This window comes from Colossoma macropomum, unplaced genomic scaffold, assembly GCF_904425465.1.
Source record: "Colossoma macropomum unplaced genomic scaffold, Colossoma_macropomum, whole genome shotgun sequence".
Classification (NCBI taxonomy): Eukaryota; Metazoa; Chordata; class Actinopteri; order Characiformes; family Serrasalmidae; genus Colossoma; species Colossoma macropomum.
The window spans coordinates 13,102,790-13,121,224 of record NW_023494810.1 but is presented as its reverse complement, the minus strand read 5'-3'; the positions used below and the strand labels follow the sequence as shown (position 1 = coordinate 13,121,224).

At 38.7% G+C, this 18,435-nt stretch overlaps 1 protein-coding gene across 3 annotated transcripts; it reads right to left on the bottom strand.

The window, feature by feature from the left end:
* Nucleotides 1-100: 100 nt before the first annotated feature.
* On the bottom strand, nt 101-16,472 carry LOC118799894 (bile acid-CoA:amino acid N-acyltransferase-like). 3 transcript variants are annotated; one of them, XM_036559982.1, is made up of 11 exons: nt 16,215-16,472; nt 13,524-13,728; nt 11,756-11,855; nt 10,631-10,842; nt 9,336-9,511; nt 7,815-7,931; nt 6,556-6,635; nt 5,625-5,718; nt 3,330-3,410; nt 414-549; nt 101-330 (listed from the first exon to the last, which is right to left on the bottom strand). In XM_036559982.1, the coding sequence occupies exons 2-11, from the start codon at nt 13,726-13,728 to the stop codon at nt 152-154; spliced, it is 1,380 nt and encodes a 459-aa protein (XP_036415875.1). In that variant the 5' UTR covers nt 16,215-16,472; the 3' UTR covers nt 101-151. The 3 variants fall into 3 exon arrangements, with proteins under 3 accessions (XP_036415875.1, XP_036415874.1, XP_036415876.1); XM_036559981.1 differs by having other exon boundaries at nt 13,524-13,733; nt 16,215-16,471; XM_036559983.1 differs by lacking the exon at nt 13,524-13,728.
* Between the last annotated feature and the right edge of the window lie 1,963 nt (nt 16,473-18,435).

Below are 18,435 nucleotides of genomic sequence, written 5' to 3'. Positions count from 1 at the left end.
TGAAAGTTCCCTATGGCAAAGTGAATGATAAGTCAATGTTTTGTATGCAACCAGTAGGTAGCGTAGTGCTGCACTTTCCCTCCCCCTTACAAGCTCTGTGTTTGCAATTAAACTCCTTTGTCAGCACTGAGTGCACCTTATCATAGCTGAATTAATTGAAAAGGGTGTCCAGATGTTTTGGAACAATGTGTTGATTTGGTTCTTTTGTAGAAAAGGACTGTGTTCTCTGCTCCCCTCTTAAGTTACACTCAAGAAATCCCAGGATCCTTTGCCATGAGTCCTCTTGAGCTGCTGCGTGTTCTGCTAGCTTTCCTCCCCACTGGGTAAACACTGAAATGACACAAACCGCAGGTTTAATAATAAAAAAAAATTGCTGAAAATATTTTTTATTTAAAGGAGAAAAGGACACTTGCATTTAGTAGGCCGCTTTGCCCACAAAGAGGTCCGGGCACAGGGGGTGTATGGAGGCTCGATCAGGTGACCCGCACCAGGGTAAGAGACACGAGTGAACAGGTGAGATTTGCCAACAGCCAGCAATCTTTTCTCGATCTACAGCACAAGTCAGGTGATTGTCATGTTTTACGTATTTCGTTGGCTCTTTGTTTCCAACCTCTCTTTATTGCAATTAAACAGCCTGTTTTTGTTACTACGCCTTTAAGACTGATATATGTAAATGAGCTCTATTCTGATTGGCTGTCCTGCATTTCAGTCTGAGCTGAAACACTCCTTATAACTTCAGCCTGAGTTCAGAGCTAAGCTGATGTAGACTGAACAGAAGGTGAATGGGCAAGGCTAAACTGATGTAGTCTTAATAGAGTGTGCAGGGGTGGGGCTAAACTGATACAGACTTAATAGTGTGAATGGGCGGTGCTAAACTGATGTCGTCTTAAAAGAGTGAGAATGGGTGGAGCTAAACTGATGTAGTCTTAATAGAAGCTGCGTTCCAAGGCCTAGGCTGCAGCTGAGGTAGGGCAGGTCCTCGGTAGGACTGTACTGTGAAGACTCCTCCTTAGTAGCCTATTGAACACACAAATAGAACAGTCCTAATGAGGCTGAGTGGTGACGTCGCCAGAGAGGCGCAAAACTCGTGAGAGAACTGGTGAGAGAAAATGGAGCTCGTTGCATTGTGTTTGTTGCTTTTTCATTTCTTCACAAAAACGGAGGAAACGTTCTTATGTAGTACAATAAACTACGTATATACAAATACTTCTAAATAAAATACGATATAAGGGCGCATTATGATACATGGATGAATTCTTTAATTAATCAGTGATTTTACAGTTTATAATGTAACAAAGAAGAATTCAAGTATGTAAACAATTTACATTTTAAAACAGGCTCTGCTCCAACAGCTTCGTTTTCCTCTATTTTCGTTGTGCTGTTTTTTTTTCTCCTTTGCGTCGTTATTGTGCAGAGAACTGTGGGTAACTGAAGACCGGGAAGGATACATCTGATGGGTCCTTCAAATCACTCCGAATGTAGGCTGAATTTCTAGGCTGTATATGAAGGCTGCTTTACTTCGGAATGACCTGATATGACACAGCAGCCGAGAAATGCAGCCTAGGCTTTGGAATGCAGCTAGAATGTGAATCGGTGAAGCTAAACTGATGTAGCCTTATTAGAGTGTGAATGCATTGAGCTAAACGGATGTAGCCTTAATAGAGTGTGATGGGCGGGGCTAAACTGACGTAGACTTGGGCGGAGCTAAATTTATGTAGCCGTAATAGAGTGTGAATAGGCAGAGCTAAACTGAAGTAGACTTAAAAGATTGTGAATGGGTGGAGCTAAACTGATGTTGCCTTAATAGGGTGTGAATGGGTAGAGCTAAAGTGATATAGACTTAATAGAGTGTGAATGGGCAGAGCTAAACCGATGTAGCCTTAATAGAGTGTAAATGGGTGAAGCCAAGCTGGTGTAGACTTCGTAGAGTGTGAATGGGTGGAACTAAATTGATGTAGACTTAATGGAGTGTAAATGGGTGGAGCCAAGCTGATGTAGACTTCGTAGTGTGTGAATGGGTGGAACTAAATTGATGCAGCCTTAATAGAGTGTAAATGGGCAGAGCTTAGTGGATGCAGACTTAATAGAGTGTGAATGGGCAGAGCTAAACTGATATAGACTTGGGCGGAGCTAAACTGATGTAGACTAAATCGAGCATGAATGGGTGGAGCTAAACTGATGTAGCCTTAATAGAGTGTGAATGGGTGGAGCTAAACTGATGTAGACTGAATAAAGCGTGAATGGGCAGAGCTAAACTGATGTTGACTGAACAGAGTGTGAATGGTTGGAGCCAAACTGATGTAGACTGAATAGGGTGTGAATGGGTGGAGCCAAACTGATGTTGGCTAAATAAAGCGTGAAGGGGCAAAGCTAAACTGATGTAGACTGAATAAAGCATGAATGGGCGGAGCTAAACTGATGCAGACTGAATAAAGTGTGAATGTGCAGGGCTAAACTGATGTAGACTGAATATAGCGTGAAGGGGCAAAGCTAAACTGATGTAGACTGAATAATGCGTGAATGGGCGGAGCTAAACTGATGCAGACTGAATAAAGTGTGAATGTGCAAAGTTAAACTGATGTAGACTGAATGAAGTGTGAATGGGCAGAGCTAAACTGATGTAGACTGAATAGAGTATGAATGGGCAGATCTAAACTGATGTAGACTGAATAAAGCAAGAATTTGCAGGGCTAAACTGATGTAGACTGAATAGAGCATGAATGGGCAGAGCTAAACTGATGTAGACTGAATAAAGCAAGAATTTGCAGGGCTAAACTGATGTAGACTGAATAGAGCATGAATGGGCAGAGCTAAACTGATGTAGACTGAATAGAGTATGAATGGGCAGATCTAAACTGATGTAGACTGAATAAAGCAAGAATTTGCAGGGCTAAACTGATGTAGACTGAATAGAGCATGAATGGGCAGAGCTAAACTGATGTAGACTGAATAGAGTGTGAATGGGCAGATCTAAACTGATGTAAACTGAATATAGTGTGAATGGACCATTGAGTACTTCATAGTGTAGCTCAGTGAGCAGCACTGCTTAAGGACCCAGCACACATTTACTCACTATCAACCCATCAAGGTATGTTAAATATGTTAAACACAGCATCATTGCACTCTCATAACTGATTGGTAACTACCCCAAAAGCAGATTTTTACCATAAAGCGTAATTGATGCTTTATTGATGGCTGACTGTCTCATTTTCCATAACTTAGGTGGCCATGCTTCATGTTAGTATGGCACTCGCCACCCCAGGCCACGACTATTATGCTTCTGGTCCATTTCTGGTGATGACCCCACGGCCAAAAAACAACCTGCTCACCTCGTCTGCGTTCACCATACTTGCACAGCTTAAGTCGTCCTCGCCCACAATGTACAGCAGGGGGCACTCCAGCTTCTCAATCTGGACAAGTTGAGCCAAAAAAGAGACATCAGGAAAAGCCAGTGCAAAGACCAGTCAGAGAGGAGAATTGCCACTCTGTAATGTCTTCCGGGTTTCTCAAACACTAGAGGGCGCTCCAGAGCGAGTCCAAAATAAATGGGTAAAGATGGAGCATTCAAGAAAAATCATAGTTTATAAATGATTAAACATTTTTAATGTAAAAGAATATTTTTCCTGAACACCGGGCAGCATAAAACATTTTAAAACTGCTGTTATATTTTTAAGAGCTTTTAAACTCGAGTTTAAAACGGCGCCTCATGGATGGTCATGATGTCTGTGAGCGTGAACAGCCAATGAGCTGCTCCGCTCACCAACCAATCAGCACTCAGTAGCAGTAATGCTAACCAATCAGCACCCACTAGCAGTAATGCCAACCTTCTTCTGGCCAAACCCGTTTGCTGTAGAGACAAGGAAATATATAGGTGAGTTTTCTTTGCTTTTTTAGTGAAATACATCCTTCTCCTTTCTAAAATTAAAGGAAAGTTCTGGGCGAGTGATTAGAAACTATTTTAACTTTTCGTTTTTAGGCGTTGAGCTCCATTCACTCCCATTCATTGAGGACTCGCTCGCGGGCGCCCTCTGCTGCCAGGCTCCTCATGAGCCGGCTCTGGCCCAATCTCACATCCCCATTCTGATTTCACGTCCCAAAGACCCTCGGCAAGAGTTAGCAAGTTAGCACATTTTCATTGTCACGCCAGTACTGTTAACTGTAAACCATGTCACTGTTTTAATTCAGTTGTGTGTTAGTTTTGTTGCGTTATAAATATATATTTAAATATACAAAAAGCCAGGCACATACATATCTACCTATGCCTTTCGAGGTTCATCCCAGAATTGTTGATTGACGGATGTGATATGTATGATTCATCCAATAAAACTGCGAATACCATGAACGGAAACTAGGGGAAGTAAGATTAGGATGGGAATGTGAGACTGGGCACCACATCAGTTTATGAGGAGCCTGGCTTTTACCTATTTCCCCAGTTATATCAAAAACCTGACTGCAAAATCGCCAGAGGGCACACATGAGCGAGTCCTCAATAAATGGGGTGAATGGAGCTAAACAGCTAAAAACAATATGTTAAAATAGTTTCTTATCACTTGCCCAGAATTTTCCTTTAATTGTAGAAAGCAGAAGGATGTATTTCACTAAAAAAATGTGTTTTTCCTTTTTTCTACAGCAAACGGGTTTGATGCAGCAGGACGCTAACATTACTGCTACTGAGTGCTGATCGGTTGGCCAGCGGAGCAGCTCATTGGCTGTTCACGCTCACTGATGTCATGGACGTCCACAAGGTGCGTTCTGAACTTCTATTAAACTTCTATTAGAGCGTTGGTGAGTTCAAAAGTGTTAAAAATATAACAGCAATGTTAAAATGTTTTATGCTGTTCTGTGATCTGGAAGTTAATATATTATTTTACATTAAAATGTTCAATCATTTATAAACTATGATTTTGCTCAAATGCTCCATCTTAACCCATTCATTTTGGACTTGCTCAGGAGCGCCCTCTAGCGTTTGAGAAACCCGGAAGACTATACGGAGCGGTAATTCTCCCCTCTACAAATTCTCTGCATCAGCCACCTTCTCGGATTTATGCTTCAAAACTGTTGAGAATTTCATGTCCTATGCTGAAAACAGTGATGCATTGTGTACATCATTTCCACATCAATACAATGTATTACATCAACATCACTGTGTCTTTCAGTTTACTTACTTTTGTTAATAACTGTGTCACTGTAGTATTTTCTCTGTTTTCATGTGTCTAAAATGTGTTTGTATAACTTGTCTTAGCCTAACAGATTCACAGCATGATCATTTTAAATTTGCATGGTTAAGATGTAAACAAAGTCATTCAGAGTCAGAATTGTTCACAGTGGTGGTGATAGGAACCAGATGTCCACCTCTAAAAGCTCCCTCACAGAAAGTTATCACACAATGGTTAACTGCATGATGCCTGAGACATTGTTTTACGATAGTTCTGAAATAAATGTTTTGGTCTAAATTAAACTTATTTTTTTAATTATTGTGTGGTACATGCATTTCATATCAAACCACTCTGAATGACTTTGTTTACATCTCACCAAATAAATTATGTGATAAATATAGAAAATCAGCGAAATTCTTCTTTATGGTGACTTGAGAATAACCTGAACATTTGACTGTGAAAACTCACCTGAACAATGTTAGCAGGTGGAAAATTGCTGGGCAAGGATGCTTCCCAGAAGCTCAGGTAACCTTGCTGATTAACACCCCAAAGTTTTTTGCCTCTGTAGACGTAACATAGACACTAATCAGCCGTAACATTAAAACCACCCCTTTGTTTTTACACTCAGTGTCCATTTAATCAGCCCCATTGACCATATAGGAGCACTTTGTAGTTCTACAATTACAGACTGTAGTCCATCTGTTTTCAGGCATTATTTGTGTGGTGGGTCATTCACAGCACTGCAGTGACACTGACGTCGTGGTGGTGTGTTAATGTGTGTTGCGCTGGTGCGAGTGGATCAAACACAGCAGAGATGCTGGAGTTTTTAAACACTGAGTCCACTCACTGTCCACTCTATTAGACACTCCTACCTTGTTGGTCCACCTTGTAGATGTAAAGTCAGAGACGATAGCTCATCTGCCGCTGCACAGTTTGTGTTGTTCATCCTCTAGTTCCTTATCAGTGGTCACAGGACGCTGCCCACAGGACGCTGTTGGCTGAATGTTTTTGGTTCTCAGTCCAGCAGCGACACTGAGGCATTTAAAAACTCCAGCAGCACTGCTGTGTCTGATCCACTCACACCAGCGCAACACATGCTAACACATCACCACCACGTCAGTGTTACTGCAGTGCTGAGAATGACCCACCTCCCAAATAATACCTGCTCTGTGGGAGTCCTGTGGGGGTCCTGACCATTGAAGAACAGGGTAACAAAGTATGCATAGAAACAGATGGACTACAGTCTGTAACTGTAGAACTACAAATTATTCCTATATGGTCAGTGAAGCTGATAAAATGAGTGTAACAAAGAGGTGGGTTTAATGTTATTGCTGATCGTTGTACATAATGACATTCATGTTTATTTCAGAACTGCTAACTCATTTCATTATCTACTCACGTATCACAAGTAAGTCGGTCTTCGTTGGCTAAGCTGTTGTAAACCCCCAAAGGCCCGTTGATGCACACCACACATTTGGGCTTGACAATTAATGGAAGAAAAAAAATGCTGCATGTTGTGTTTTGCATGATATAAAGCATACAACAGCAGACAAACATGTCCAGTTACATTCAGACATTTGGGTGCCCTGTTGAAATGACATGTTTCTGTTGATCTTACTGAGAATATCTTTTACAGGGAACACTCAAATATTGCTGAGTTAAATATTGAAAAACAAAAAAAATAAATACAATAAATTGTGATACAGCTTTTGTACAGGCAACAATTTCCTATGTTAAATAAACAGTAATTGTGCATTAAAATGTGCAGACATGTCATTTAACCAGGTGAGCCTTTTAGCCACACTTAAAAAAGCAGTGCATTGAATTTAAGTGCACACCATTTCCACATGAATAAAATAATTATTGTTAAAATAATTATTAAATAAATTAATAAATCAACTTTTCAAATATATCAACAACAATTAACAATGCATCAACATGTTGTTCTTCAGCTGATTTACTTTTGCCAATAATTGTGTATGTAATTTAAAAATTTAAAGGGCCCGTATCATGGAAAACTGATTATTCCACACTTTCTGGGAGGGTTTCATGTAGTATGTTAAGTTTCAAAACATACCTTTCACTCCCCAGTCCACACAGTCCACATATGGAAATTACACAGGCAATTCTGAATTTATTTAGTTTCGTGATGTCGCAAAAACCAACCTGTACATATATCTGCCTATTCAGCCTATAGAGGTTTAGCCCCACCCATTCACCCTGAAGCTATATGGACTATTTCATCAAGGACTGCTTTTTAATTGAGGCTCAAAACAGGGCAGCCAATCAGAAAAGAGCTCATTTACCAACATCCATCAACAAAACAGCCTCTTTATTACCTCATGGGACACAAATAAAACAGAAGAAAAATGTAAGATATGGGCCCTTTAACATATTTGTAGAAAGGAAATGCATTACTTTTTTCAGCATTCATATTAGTAGCTGCCTTATAATATCACCTGTAAATACTTCTAATTCTTGAATTTTGAATTCATGTTTGCAAATGATACAGAGATCCAGAGAGACACTTATAAGTAGATAATAACAGATGTTTTGTGTGAGTTTCTATGTGTACTTCTATTCAGAAGTTCTTTTCAGACTTGTTTTAAAAGGCAGGACAGCAGAGATGAGCATATTAATCTAGAGGTGGTTACTTACACTGACTGAAGGATACATGGCCATCCGCAGGGCTATGAAGACCCCAAACGAAAGGCCTATAATGGCCATCCTGTTACCACACACCTGTGGATGGTCCTGAAGAACACGCCATGCTGCCTGGAGAACACAATTAAGAAAGCTATTCATCAAATTCATCATGGTGATAATTAGTCTGTGTTCCAACTGTATATCAAACACTAATTCTGTCATAATCCCATAGAGGGTTGGGCTGAATATTAAATACACTGTCCTAAATCAACAAAATATGTAATTTGGCTGGGGAGCCTAAACGTTTGCATACAACTGTATGTATATATCATTAAGTTTACCAGTTGCGAGAATATTTAAACTAACTTGGCATGGTCACGTTTGTGTATATATGTTGAAACAGTCAGAATTCTTTAAATTCATTTTGCATAGCTACATACACTATATGGACAATAGTATTGGGACGCCTACACATTACACCCACAAGAGCTTTTATGACATCCCATTCTAAATCTATAGGCATTCATTTGGAGTGGTTCCCCCCTTTGCAGCTATAACAGCTTCCACTCTTCTGGGAAGCTTTCTACAATATTTTGGAGTGTGTCTGTGCAAATTTTTGCCCATTAATCCAGAAGAGCATTTGCGAGGTCAAACACTGATGTTGGACGGGAGGGCCTGGCTCACAATCTCCATTAGGTGTATGATGGGGTTGAGGTCAGGGCTCTGTGAGGGTCAGCCAAGTTCTTCCATACCAAACTCACCCAACTATGTCCTTATGGACCTTGCTTTGTGCACTTGGGCTCAGTCATGCTGGAACATAAAAGGTTCCTCTCCAAACTGTTCCCACAAAGTTGAAGCATACAATTGTCCAAAATGTCTTGGTCTGCTGAAGCATTAAGATTTTCCTTCACTGGAACTAAGGGATCTAGGCCAAACCCTGAAAAACAAGCCCATATCATTATCCCTCCTCCACCAAACTTTACAGTTGGTACAATGCAGTCAGGTAGGTAATCTTCTCCTGGCATTTGCCAAACCCAGACTTGTCCATCAGACTGACAGAGAGAGAAGTGTGATTCGTCACTCCACAGAATATGTTTCCACTGCTTCAGAGTCCAGTGGCGCCGTGCTTTACACCACTCCACCTGACGCTTGGGATTGTGCTATAAAGCTCCCGGTGCAGTGTTTGTACTGATGTTAAAGCCAGAGGAGGTTTTGAACTCTGCAGTGTTGATCAGCAGAGCATTGGTAACTTTTATGCACTATGTGCCTCAGCACTCAGCAACCCGCTCTGTAACTTTACATGGTCTGTCACTTTGTGGTTGAGCTGCTGTGGCTCCTAAATGCTTCCACTTTTCAATAAAACCACTCACAGTTGGTCATGGAATATCTAGGAGGGAAGAAATTCCATGAATTGACTTGCAACAGTGGCATCCTTTTACAGTACCACAGTATAGTACCAGTACTTTTGTCCATATAGTGTATAACGGAAAATCTATGATGTGACTGCCTATATATGATTACTCAAGGCTAGACCTTGAAATAGGAGTCTCCAACAGTGAAGTGATTTCGGGGGCCTGGAATGTCTTTATGGTTAAAGTAGGCCAATGCCAGGCTAGCCAGACCACGAGAGGCGAACAAAGCTGCTCGATACTCCACCAGGCCTCCGCCAATTCCCCACAGGTCCAAAACTCCAGGAAACGGACCTGGACCTGGAAGAATAAGCCACAATTTACTTTCAGCATTCATTAAAATATAAGTCACTTGGAAAGCTTTTTGTTCAAAGTAAAGTATTCGCAATTCTCATCTAATGAGTTTAAAAGAATGTTATTATGATTTTGCGCTAAGTCCTCCATTGCATTTATGCACCTTCAGATATATGTTCATTTTCCAATCTCGCTTGATACCTTAGTGTTAAACAGGCTGTTTTTGTTACTGTGCCTGATATATGTAAATGAGTTCAGTTCTGATTGTACCTCATTCAAAAATCAGTCTGGGCTGAAACACTCCTTATAATATCAGTGTGAGTGGGCAGGCTCAACTGCTGTAGGCTGAGTAGTTGTATATATGTAAATGTATTGGTTTTTGTGATATCACAAAAGCACTGAATTAAAAAAAGGCTGTTTTTTGCAGCTTTTTTTGCTCCATGTGTGAACTGCATGGACTCAGAAATGAACTTAACCCGTGTTGGCTGTGAATAATTGCCCCACGCCGTTGCAAAGAGGCCCACCGTAGCCCCAGAACAGAAACTATGGCCTCATTATGGCTCCGGCTAAAAAAAAATCATAGGATCGCCACCGGTTATGAAAGTGAGGAATTAAAGTATTGACCTGTGTAAAGATTTGTACATTTTAAGAGTTACAAATCTATCATTATTGTGATAAATTGTCACAATATTTCACAATAAACTTTTCTGAGTGTATTGTGAATATCGTTGGTCCTTAAAAACCACTTTCCAACTGCTAGTTTGACTAAAAGAGAGCAGATTTCATCCTGCTTAATTGTATTTAGCGCAGCTCAGCATTGAAATGTGGAATACAAAACAATGTATCCACAGTTTTCGTTCCAACTAATCATATGTCTGAAAAAATATACGTGACATATGTATTGTGAAAACCTTTTGAAGTATTGTGACATTACAACTTTGCCATATGTGTTCCAGTTTTGAAGAGACCTTTACAATATTATTTTCTCAATATACGACAACTGACAGTTTGTTGCAATGCGACTTTGAATTCGATCACCTTGACATTGTTAATGCCATGATTTGCTAGATGAGCTACAGGAGCACAACGGAACTTCTTTTAATCTCATTTCCCTTCCAAACTCACCTGGAGGCAGAAACAAGGTTCCCACAACTTGGTTCTGACATATTTCTATTCTCTGGACCCCCGGGGCCTTGTACCAGCGCTGCACTGTGACAGTGGCCAGCTCCTGCTTTCCTATCATCTCTTCGTCTTCAGAGGAATCACGCAATAAAATGTGGCCTTCCAGCATGGTCACATGTACCGTATATGGAGTGTCCACATTTTTCTTCCGTAATCTGAATACAAGGAATAGAATTGAGGTTAAAGTTTAAATTGTGCTGAAATAGCAGATTCTAAACTTTCAGTTCATACCATGTTTGTGTTTGTAAGGCAAAGAGGAGATATTTATAAATATTATTATTATTTATTTATGATTTGAATTTATGATCTTTTGGAGAATTTTACCAGTTAAGATGTAAACAAACTCATTCAGAGTGGTTTGGTGTAAAATGCTCTGTCAGAAATGTTCACAGTGGTGGTGATAGGAACCAGACTTCCCCTTCTAAAAGCTCCCTCACCGAAAGTTATTACATTAAATGGTTACGAATACATTCCCTGATGTCTGAGACATTATGACAGTTTTGTCCTGAAACATATTTTCATGATTCCATTCATGACAGAAAGGTACTTGCAGGGCAGTAAAGGGCAAAATAGTCACCAAAGAAAAAGATTTTCCACTATTTTACCATAATAAACATTACATATAAAACTCAGAAGACATGTTTAGGTTCACTGATGGTTTTGGATAGTAAATAAAATGGCTATATTTGTGTTGTTGTCATGGTGACTCCTGGTTGTTATCACCACCATTGTAAAGAAATCTGAACCATTTCACACCAAACCACTCTGAATCACTCTGTTTACATTGAATTATGCAGAAATTTTGAAAAATTGGTGGAATTCCCCCATAATGTTGTCTTTTCATCTTTAGTTAGCTATCCTAAATGTGGTTGTATTTTGAGCTATCCTAAATGTGGTTGTTGTATACAGGTCACTGTAGGAAAAGGTTGAAAACCTGAACCTGTCAATATAGAATGCAAATCAAAGCAAATGTAATTCATTACACAACTGTGCTGTTTATCATGTAATTACACAATTACATTAATAGAAAAATGACCTCAATAAGATGACCATCTTTCCCTTCTGTACCTTAGACCTTCTTCCTGTCCACGTGCAGGCTGCAGACTCCAAAAGAGTCCCATTGGTTCACAACCAATGTATGAGCCGCCCATAGACGAATCCCTGGTCACTGTTAAAGAGGGAGAGTTTTAATTCTATTAATCAAACTTTTGGCCTAAATATGACACAGATTTAATTATTTCAGAGCAGTGTGAAAATGAAAATTCACAACAGATCTTTTCAAACTTCTTTCAAAAACATTGCAATTGTGCCCATTTGACCATAATGAGAGCATTCAGATCTGAATCCAGGGCTTTGCTCACATAGCAGGGCAAATTAGACTAGTTATATAAATCAAGTTATATACTATATACTAATTATATAAATAAAGTTTTTAGAATAAGTGTTCAGATTGTAAGTTAAAGGAGAGCAAATCTACACCCCCATTTCCAAAAATGTTGGGATGCTGTGCAGAATGTAAATAAAAATAGAATGCAATGATATGCAAATCATGTAAACCATATTTTTAAAGGAAAATACAACAAAGACAATATATCAAATGTTGAAACAGAGAAATTGTATTTTTTTTTTTTTAATATATGTCCATTTCTAATTAAATACCAACAACACGTTCCAAAAAAGTTGGGACAGTGGCATGTTTACCACTATGTTTCATCACCTCTTCTTTTAACAACACTCTGTAAGTTTTTGGGAACTGAGCAGACCAATTGCTGGTCTGCTCCAGCAATTTTTGCCAATGCCTGTATATATCATTCAGCATTAATGGTGCCTTCACAGATGTGCCAGTCACCCATGCCATGTGCTCTAACGCACTCCCATACCATCACGGATGCTGGCTTTTGAACTTTGTGCTGATAACAAGCCTGATAGCTTTTAGCCCGGAGGACACAGTGTACATGATTTCCAAAGAGAAGTTTTGATTAATCAGACCACAGGACACTTCTCCACTTCACTTCAATCCATTTTAAATGAGCTTGGGCCCAGAGAAAGTTGCAGTGTTTCTGGATTGTGTTTATGTACGGTTTAGAGTTTAGAGTTTTAACTTGCATTTGTGGATGCAGCAACGAACTGTTTTCACAGACAGTGTTTTTCAGAAGTGTTTCTGAGCCCATGCAGTGATTTCCCCTACAGAATCATGTCTGTTTTTAATGCTGTGCCACCTGAGGGCCCAAAGATCACGGCCAGCAAATACTAGTTTTTGGCCTTGTCCATTGCATACAGAGATTTCTCCAGGTTCTCTGTATCTTTTAATGATATTATGTACCGTAGATGATGAAAAGCAAAAGTTCTTCGCTACTTTACATTGAAAAACGATATTCTTGAATTGTTACCTTATGTGCCCCTGCAGTCTTTCACAGTGGTCAACCTCTCCCTGCTTTTTTATACCCAATCATTTTATTGACGTGCTGCCAATTAACCACCAGGTGTTTTTTTTAGCATTACAAAAAGTTACCAGCCTTTGGTTGCCCCGTCCCAACTTTTTTGGAACATGTTGTTGGCATCAAATTGAAAATGGGCATATATTTTTCAAAAAACAATAAAATTTCTTAGTTTTAACATTTGATATGTTCAATGGAACCAGCTCATATGTATATATATATATATATATATATATATATATATATATATACATATCATATACTATCATACTGTAGATATATGATGCTTCCACTGAAAGCAAAATTTTGCTTCCATTCAAATTCATTCTATTTTTGGGAAATATTAATATGTTAATTTTAATAATCTATTAATTATGTTAATCTTTTCAGTTGCTCACAGTCAACATCCCCGTTCTCATCAGTGTGGTAATGAGACATGGATTCCCATAAGTTTCCGTTTTCACAGCGCATCCGTGCTCGAAAGGTTACAGGTGAGTTGCAGGGCAGGTAATGGCCCTTCAGAACAATCTGCTCGTCCATCAAAGCACGAGAAGGCGTGGCGGTCAGCAAGCGAACCATTCTATCGGTCACTCTCCACCTCATCTGACCTTGAGAGAACAGGTACTCATCAAAAAATTCCAAAGTGTTCACTATCAATAGCTCAGCCATGGCCCACCCTTTTTAGAGGACACCATCATGCAGTTTGAAAGAAGACAGAAAGACATAACTGCTGTTTTATTCATCAGTTATTCATCTTAAGACTCAAAGAGGAAATCAACCGATTTTTCTGAATTTTGGCATTGGTAAATCATTAAGATATACACAAAGTCATTTAGAGTGGTTTGCTGAAATGCAGCATTCTGGAGAAACTTAATGAGTCACAGTGTTGGTAATAAGAACCAGACGACTGAAGGGTTTAGTGCTTTTAAAAATGAGAAAAAAGAGAATGCATTTTTTTCTGATTTTCCACTATTTTACCATCATTAACATTCCATATAAATAATCAGAAGACACGTGTAGGTTCACTCGTGGTTTTGGATAGCAAATAAAATAGCTATATCTGTGTTGTAGTCATGTTGACCCCTGGTTCCTATCACCACCACTGTAAAGAAATCTGAACCATTTCACACCAAACCACTCTGAATCACTCTGTACATCTCAAACACTGAAATATGCAGAAATTTTAAATCAGTGGAATTCCTCTTTAAGTTAACCTCACTGAAATGACTTACACAAAGCTTATAAAGTCTTTCTGAAAAATCAGTGGAATTCCACTATATATAATTATAAATTATTCAGTAACTACTGTGAAACTAATGATTATATTCTGCAATTATGAGAGTGTAGAGCTGAAGTGTGGGTTTTTTAGGCTTTAAACCCCTTTAGCCCCTTTAGCCTCTAATGTATATGGATATACATTTCCCCACTTTCATATCTACATAACATACATATTGGTATATAACTTCTATTGTAATACTTGTGAACAATTCATGCTTATCACCTCCTGTTTACTGCATTTCATTGACCTGTACTCTTCACATCGACAAGTTGAATCTAATCTAATCTAATCTCTGTTCTCCGTGTAGGATCTAGGAAGCTATGTTTTCTGTGTGCACTCTTAAAAAAGATGGTTCTTCAAGGGTTCTTTATAGCACCAAAAAGTTTCTTCTACTGTGTCACACCCTTTTGGTGCTGTGAGGAACCCTTTTCAAAAAGGTTCTATATAGAACCATCTGCGGTGCATTCTCCATCAATTTGAAGAGCTCTTTCATGATGCAAAGAACGCTTTATTCATGCAAAGGGTTGTTTGAGTGTTTATGGTTCTATATAGAACCATTTTATTTACGAAAGAACCCTGGAAGAACCATCTTTTTTCAAATGTGAATGGTACAGGAGTCTTTGGTCTAGTTCTGTCCTTCTTTATCTTGTTCTGCTTCTGGTTCTTGGAACACAGCCAATATGACTTCTTAGAAAGAGCTGGTGAGATCTGTACTCATCAGTAGATGAGTACAGATAGATAGATAGATAGATAGATAGATAGATAGATAGATAGGTAGACAGATAGATAGACAGATAGATAGATAGATAGATAGATAGATAGATAGATAGATAGATAGATACTTTATTGACCCCAAAGGAAATTTAGCAGAATAAATTGTACAGTATTTTAAACATCACAAGAATAAAATTAATGGGGATTTCTGCTGACTTTTCAAAAAATTATTTTAACCGACTGGTTCCTATCACCACCACTGTGAACAATTCCTTTGATTTGCACTCTATATTGACAGGTACAGGTTTTCAACCTTTTTCTATGGTGGACCAGAAAATCAAAAATACAACCACATTTAGGATAACTAGCTAAAAGTTAAAACACAACATTAAGGGGAAGTCTGAGTGTTTATATGTAAAGCTTATGATAATAAAATAGTGGAACATCTGAAAAACATATGTTTTTGGGGGGCTATTTTGCCTTATAATGCCCTGCAAGTACCTTTCTGTCATGAATAGAATTAAGAAAATATGTTTTAGGACTAAACTATTGTAATGTCTCAGACATCAGGCAGTGTACTCATAACCATTTCATGTAATAACTTTCTGTGAGGGAGCTTTTAGAGGTGAACATCTGGTTCCTATCACCACCACTGTGAACAATTCTGACTCGATACGTTTCTCTAGAACGGAGAATTTCACACCAAACCACTCTGAATGAATTGTTTCCTGAATTGAATTATGCCACAATTTTGAATAGGTGGAGTGACTCTTTAAGACATTTCTGTGTAAAAACCTGCTGTCAGTGTATTACAGTAATTATGACAGAAATACTGTACATAGGAGTATATTCTGTACTAAGCATCTGCTTTGAGTAAACTACTTCATTCTGCTTCCATAAGGTCTTTTTTAAAAATAGTGATCTATTCATTTAATTAAAATATTCGTTTTCAAATATTAATCTATTAGGAAAAACATTTAGTTTAAAAAGATTCAAGAAAAAAATTTACTTTCAGTTTTAAGCCTAGATCCATCATCCTACATATGTCTTCACAATGCTTAATATCTGACCAGAATAAACAGTCCAGATATCTTACCGGTGTGCCTACAGTTCATTCAGGTCCTTCTGCTGGAAGTCACTCTCCAAGCAAACAGGCAAAAGCATTTATACTGCGTCTGACACAGGTTCGACAATACTCCCCACATTATCTTCAGATCTGTAACTTCTTATTTACATTTTTCTCAGAGCCTCTCTCAGGCTGACACTCCACTCCAAGTGCCACAAAACCTATACTGCATGCAGCTTGATGACCTCAGTTTAGGTTGGATGGATCTAAGAGCATCTGAGGGCATGTGTATTTAAGGAGGAGCTCGCCATGATAACTGGTCAAATGGTTTGGCAATCCACAGTTCACAACTTATTTAACTGTGCATGCGCATATAGAGACTGTGAACAATTCTGAGTCAGTAATTTCTCTAGAACAGAGCATTTCACACCAAACCACTCTGAATGACTCTGGTTACATCTTAACAATTTAAATATGCAGACATTTAGAAAACTCATTGGCATTCTTCTTTAAGCTGGAAAGCAATGATTTATAAATATACTGTGACCTGTATTTGAACAAAAACAGTACAAAGACAAAATACATAGTGTTTTATCTTGGCAGCATCATTTCTCTTTAAATATACATTAAATCTGAAATTGATACCTGCGACACATTCCGAAAAAGTTGGGACAGGGTCAATTTAAGATGAGGAGCATTATAAAATGTTCAAAAACACCTTAAGCAAGTGATGCAATCATGCTTGGATATAAGCAGCATCCAGGAAAGGCCGAGTCCTTTATGTACAAAGATGGGTCGAGGCTCACCACTTTGCCAAAAATGCAGGAGCAAAAAATCCAACAGTTTGGGATTTTTGGGTATTTCACCCTCATCACATCATATCACAGTGTATAATATCTTCAAAAGATCCAGGCAGTCTGGAAAAAGCTCTATGTGTAAAGAGCAAGGCCAACAACACAAGTGAATGCCTGTGACCTTTGATTCCTCAGAAGGCACTGAATTAAAAATCAGCATGCTCCTGTGATGGAAATGCGATGTCCATAATCACAGTTCATTGTTGCATCCACAAATGCAGGTTAAGATTGTTCTATGACCTGCCTGCAGTCCAGACCTGTCTTTCAATCAAAATGTGTAGCTCTACACTACAATACTACAATGAGAGCTCCGTATGGTTGCACAGTTGAAGACCTGCATAACAGATGAATGGCAAAAAATTACGCTTCAAAAACTGGATCAGTTTGTGTCTTCAGTCCTCAAGTGATTGTTAAGTGTTGTTCAAAGAAAAAGGTGATGGAGCACTCTGGTAAACATGCTCCCGTCCCAACTTTTTGCAATTTCTGGCAGACATCAAATTTGGAATGAGCAAATATTTACAAAAAACACAATGTTCATAAAAAAAAACAATAAACATCACATTTTTGTGCTGTTTTCAATTCAATGCATGCTAAACAAAATTTACTAATCACTACTAGTTTACCAATCACTTTCTGTTTTTATTAGCATTCCATACACTGTCCCAACTTTTTTGGAATCAGGTTTGTAGCATGATGTACTTTTGGACAGATAAGATAAGATCTGGTCACCCATTTTCAAATAAACATCTGCTTATTTGAAGCAGATAATTGAAGTGCAACTTTTGCAGTTTGCAATGGTGCACTGCAAAATTCACTCCTGATCTGTTTGAATGGCTTTAGAAGCACTCTATATGTCAATCATCTTTGTGCATACAGGTCGTTACAGATGATTTTTGACAAACACCTAAAGCATATGAGTCTACTAAAGCTACAAGCATTTCAGTTTTGATTCACTGGATATGATACTGTGTGAATGAAACATCCTCGAGGAAGAACAGGCGATAAGGAGCACTTGCTGTTCCACATGGTAGCAGATTTTTACATGCTCAATGGAAAACGTGTGACAAACAGCTCCCACATATCCAACTATATTCTAGTTCTGTTCTACTTATATTAGGTCTTATTATGCTTCTGGTTCTTGGAGTACAGCCAGTGTCGCCAGAGAGATCGCTACTCATTATTTACATTAAGTAAAAAACATGCAGATGTGTTGGCAAATGAATGCTGTCAGGTGATGTCTTTGCCGTAGGCAGCCGCCTAGGGCCCCCGTGAGCCAAGGGCCCTATAAAAATTCAAATTAGAAATACTGTACATGTTCAGCGTGGATAAAAACCAGTTTTGAGATTTTAATGAAAAAAGGGAGATCCAAACTTGTAGTAATTAAACAGGCGACGGTC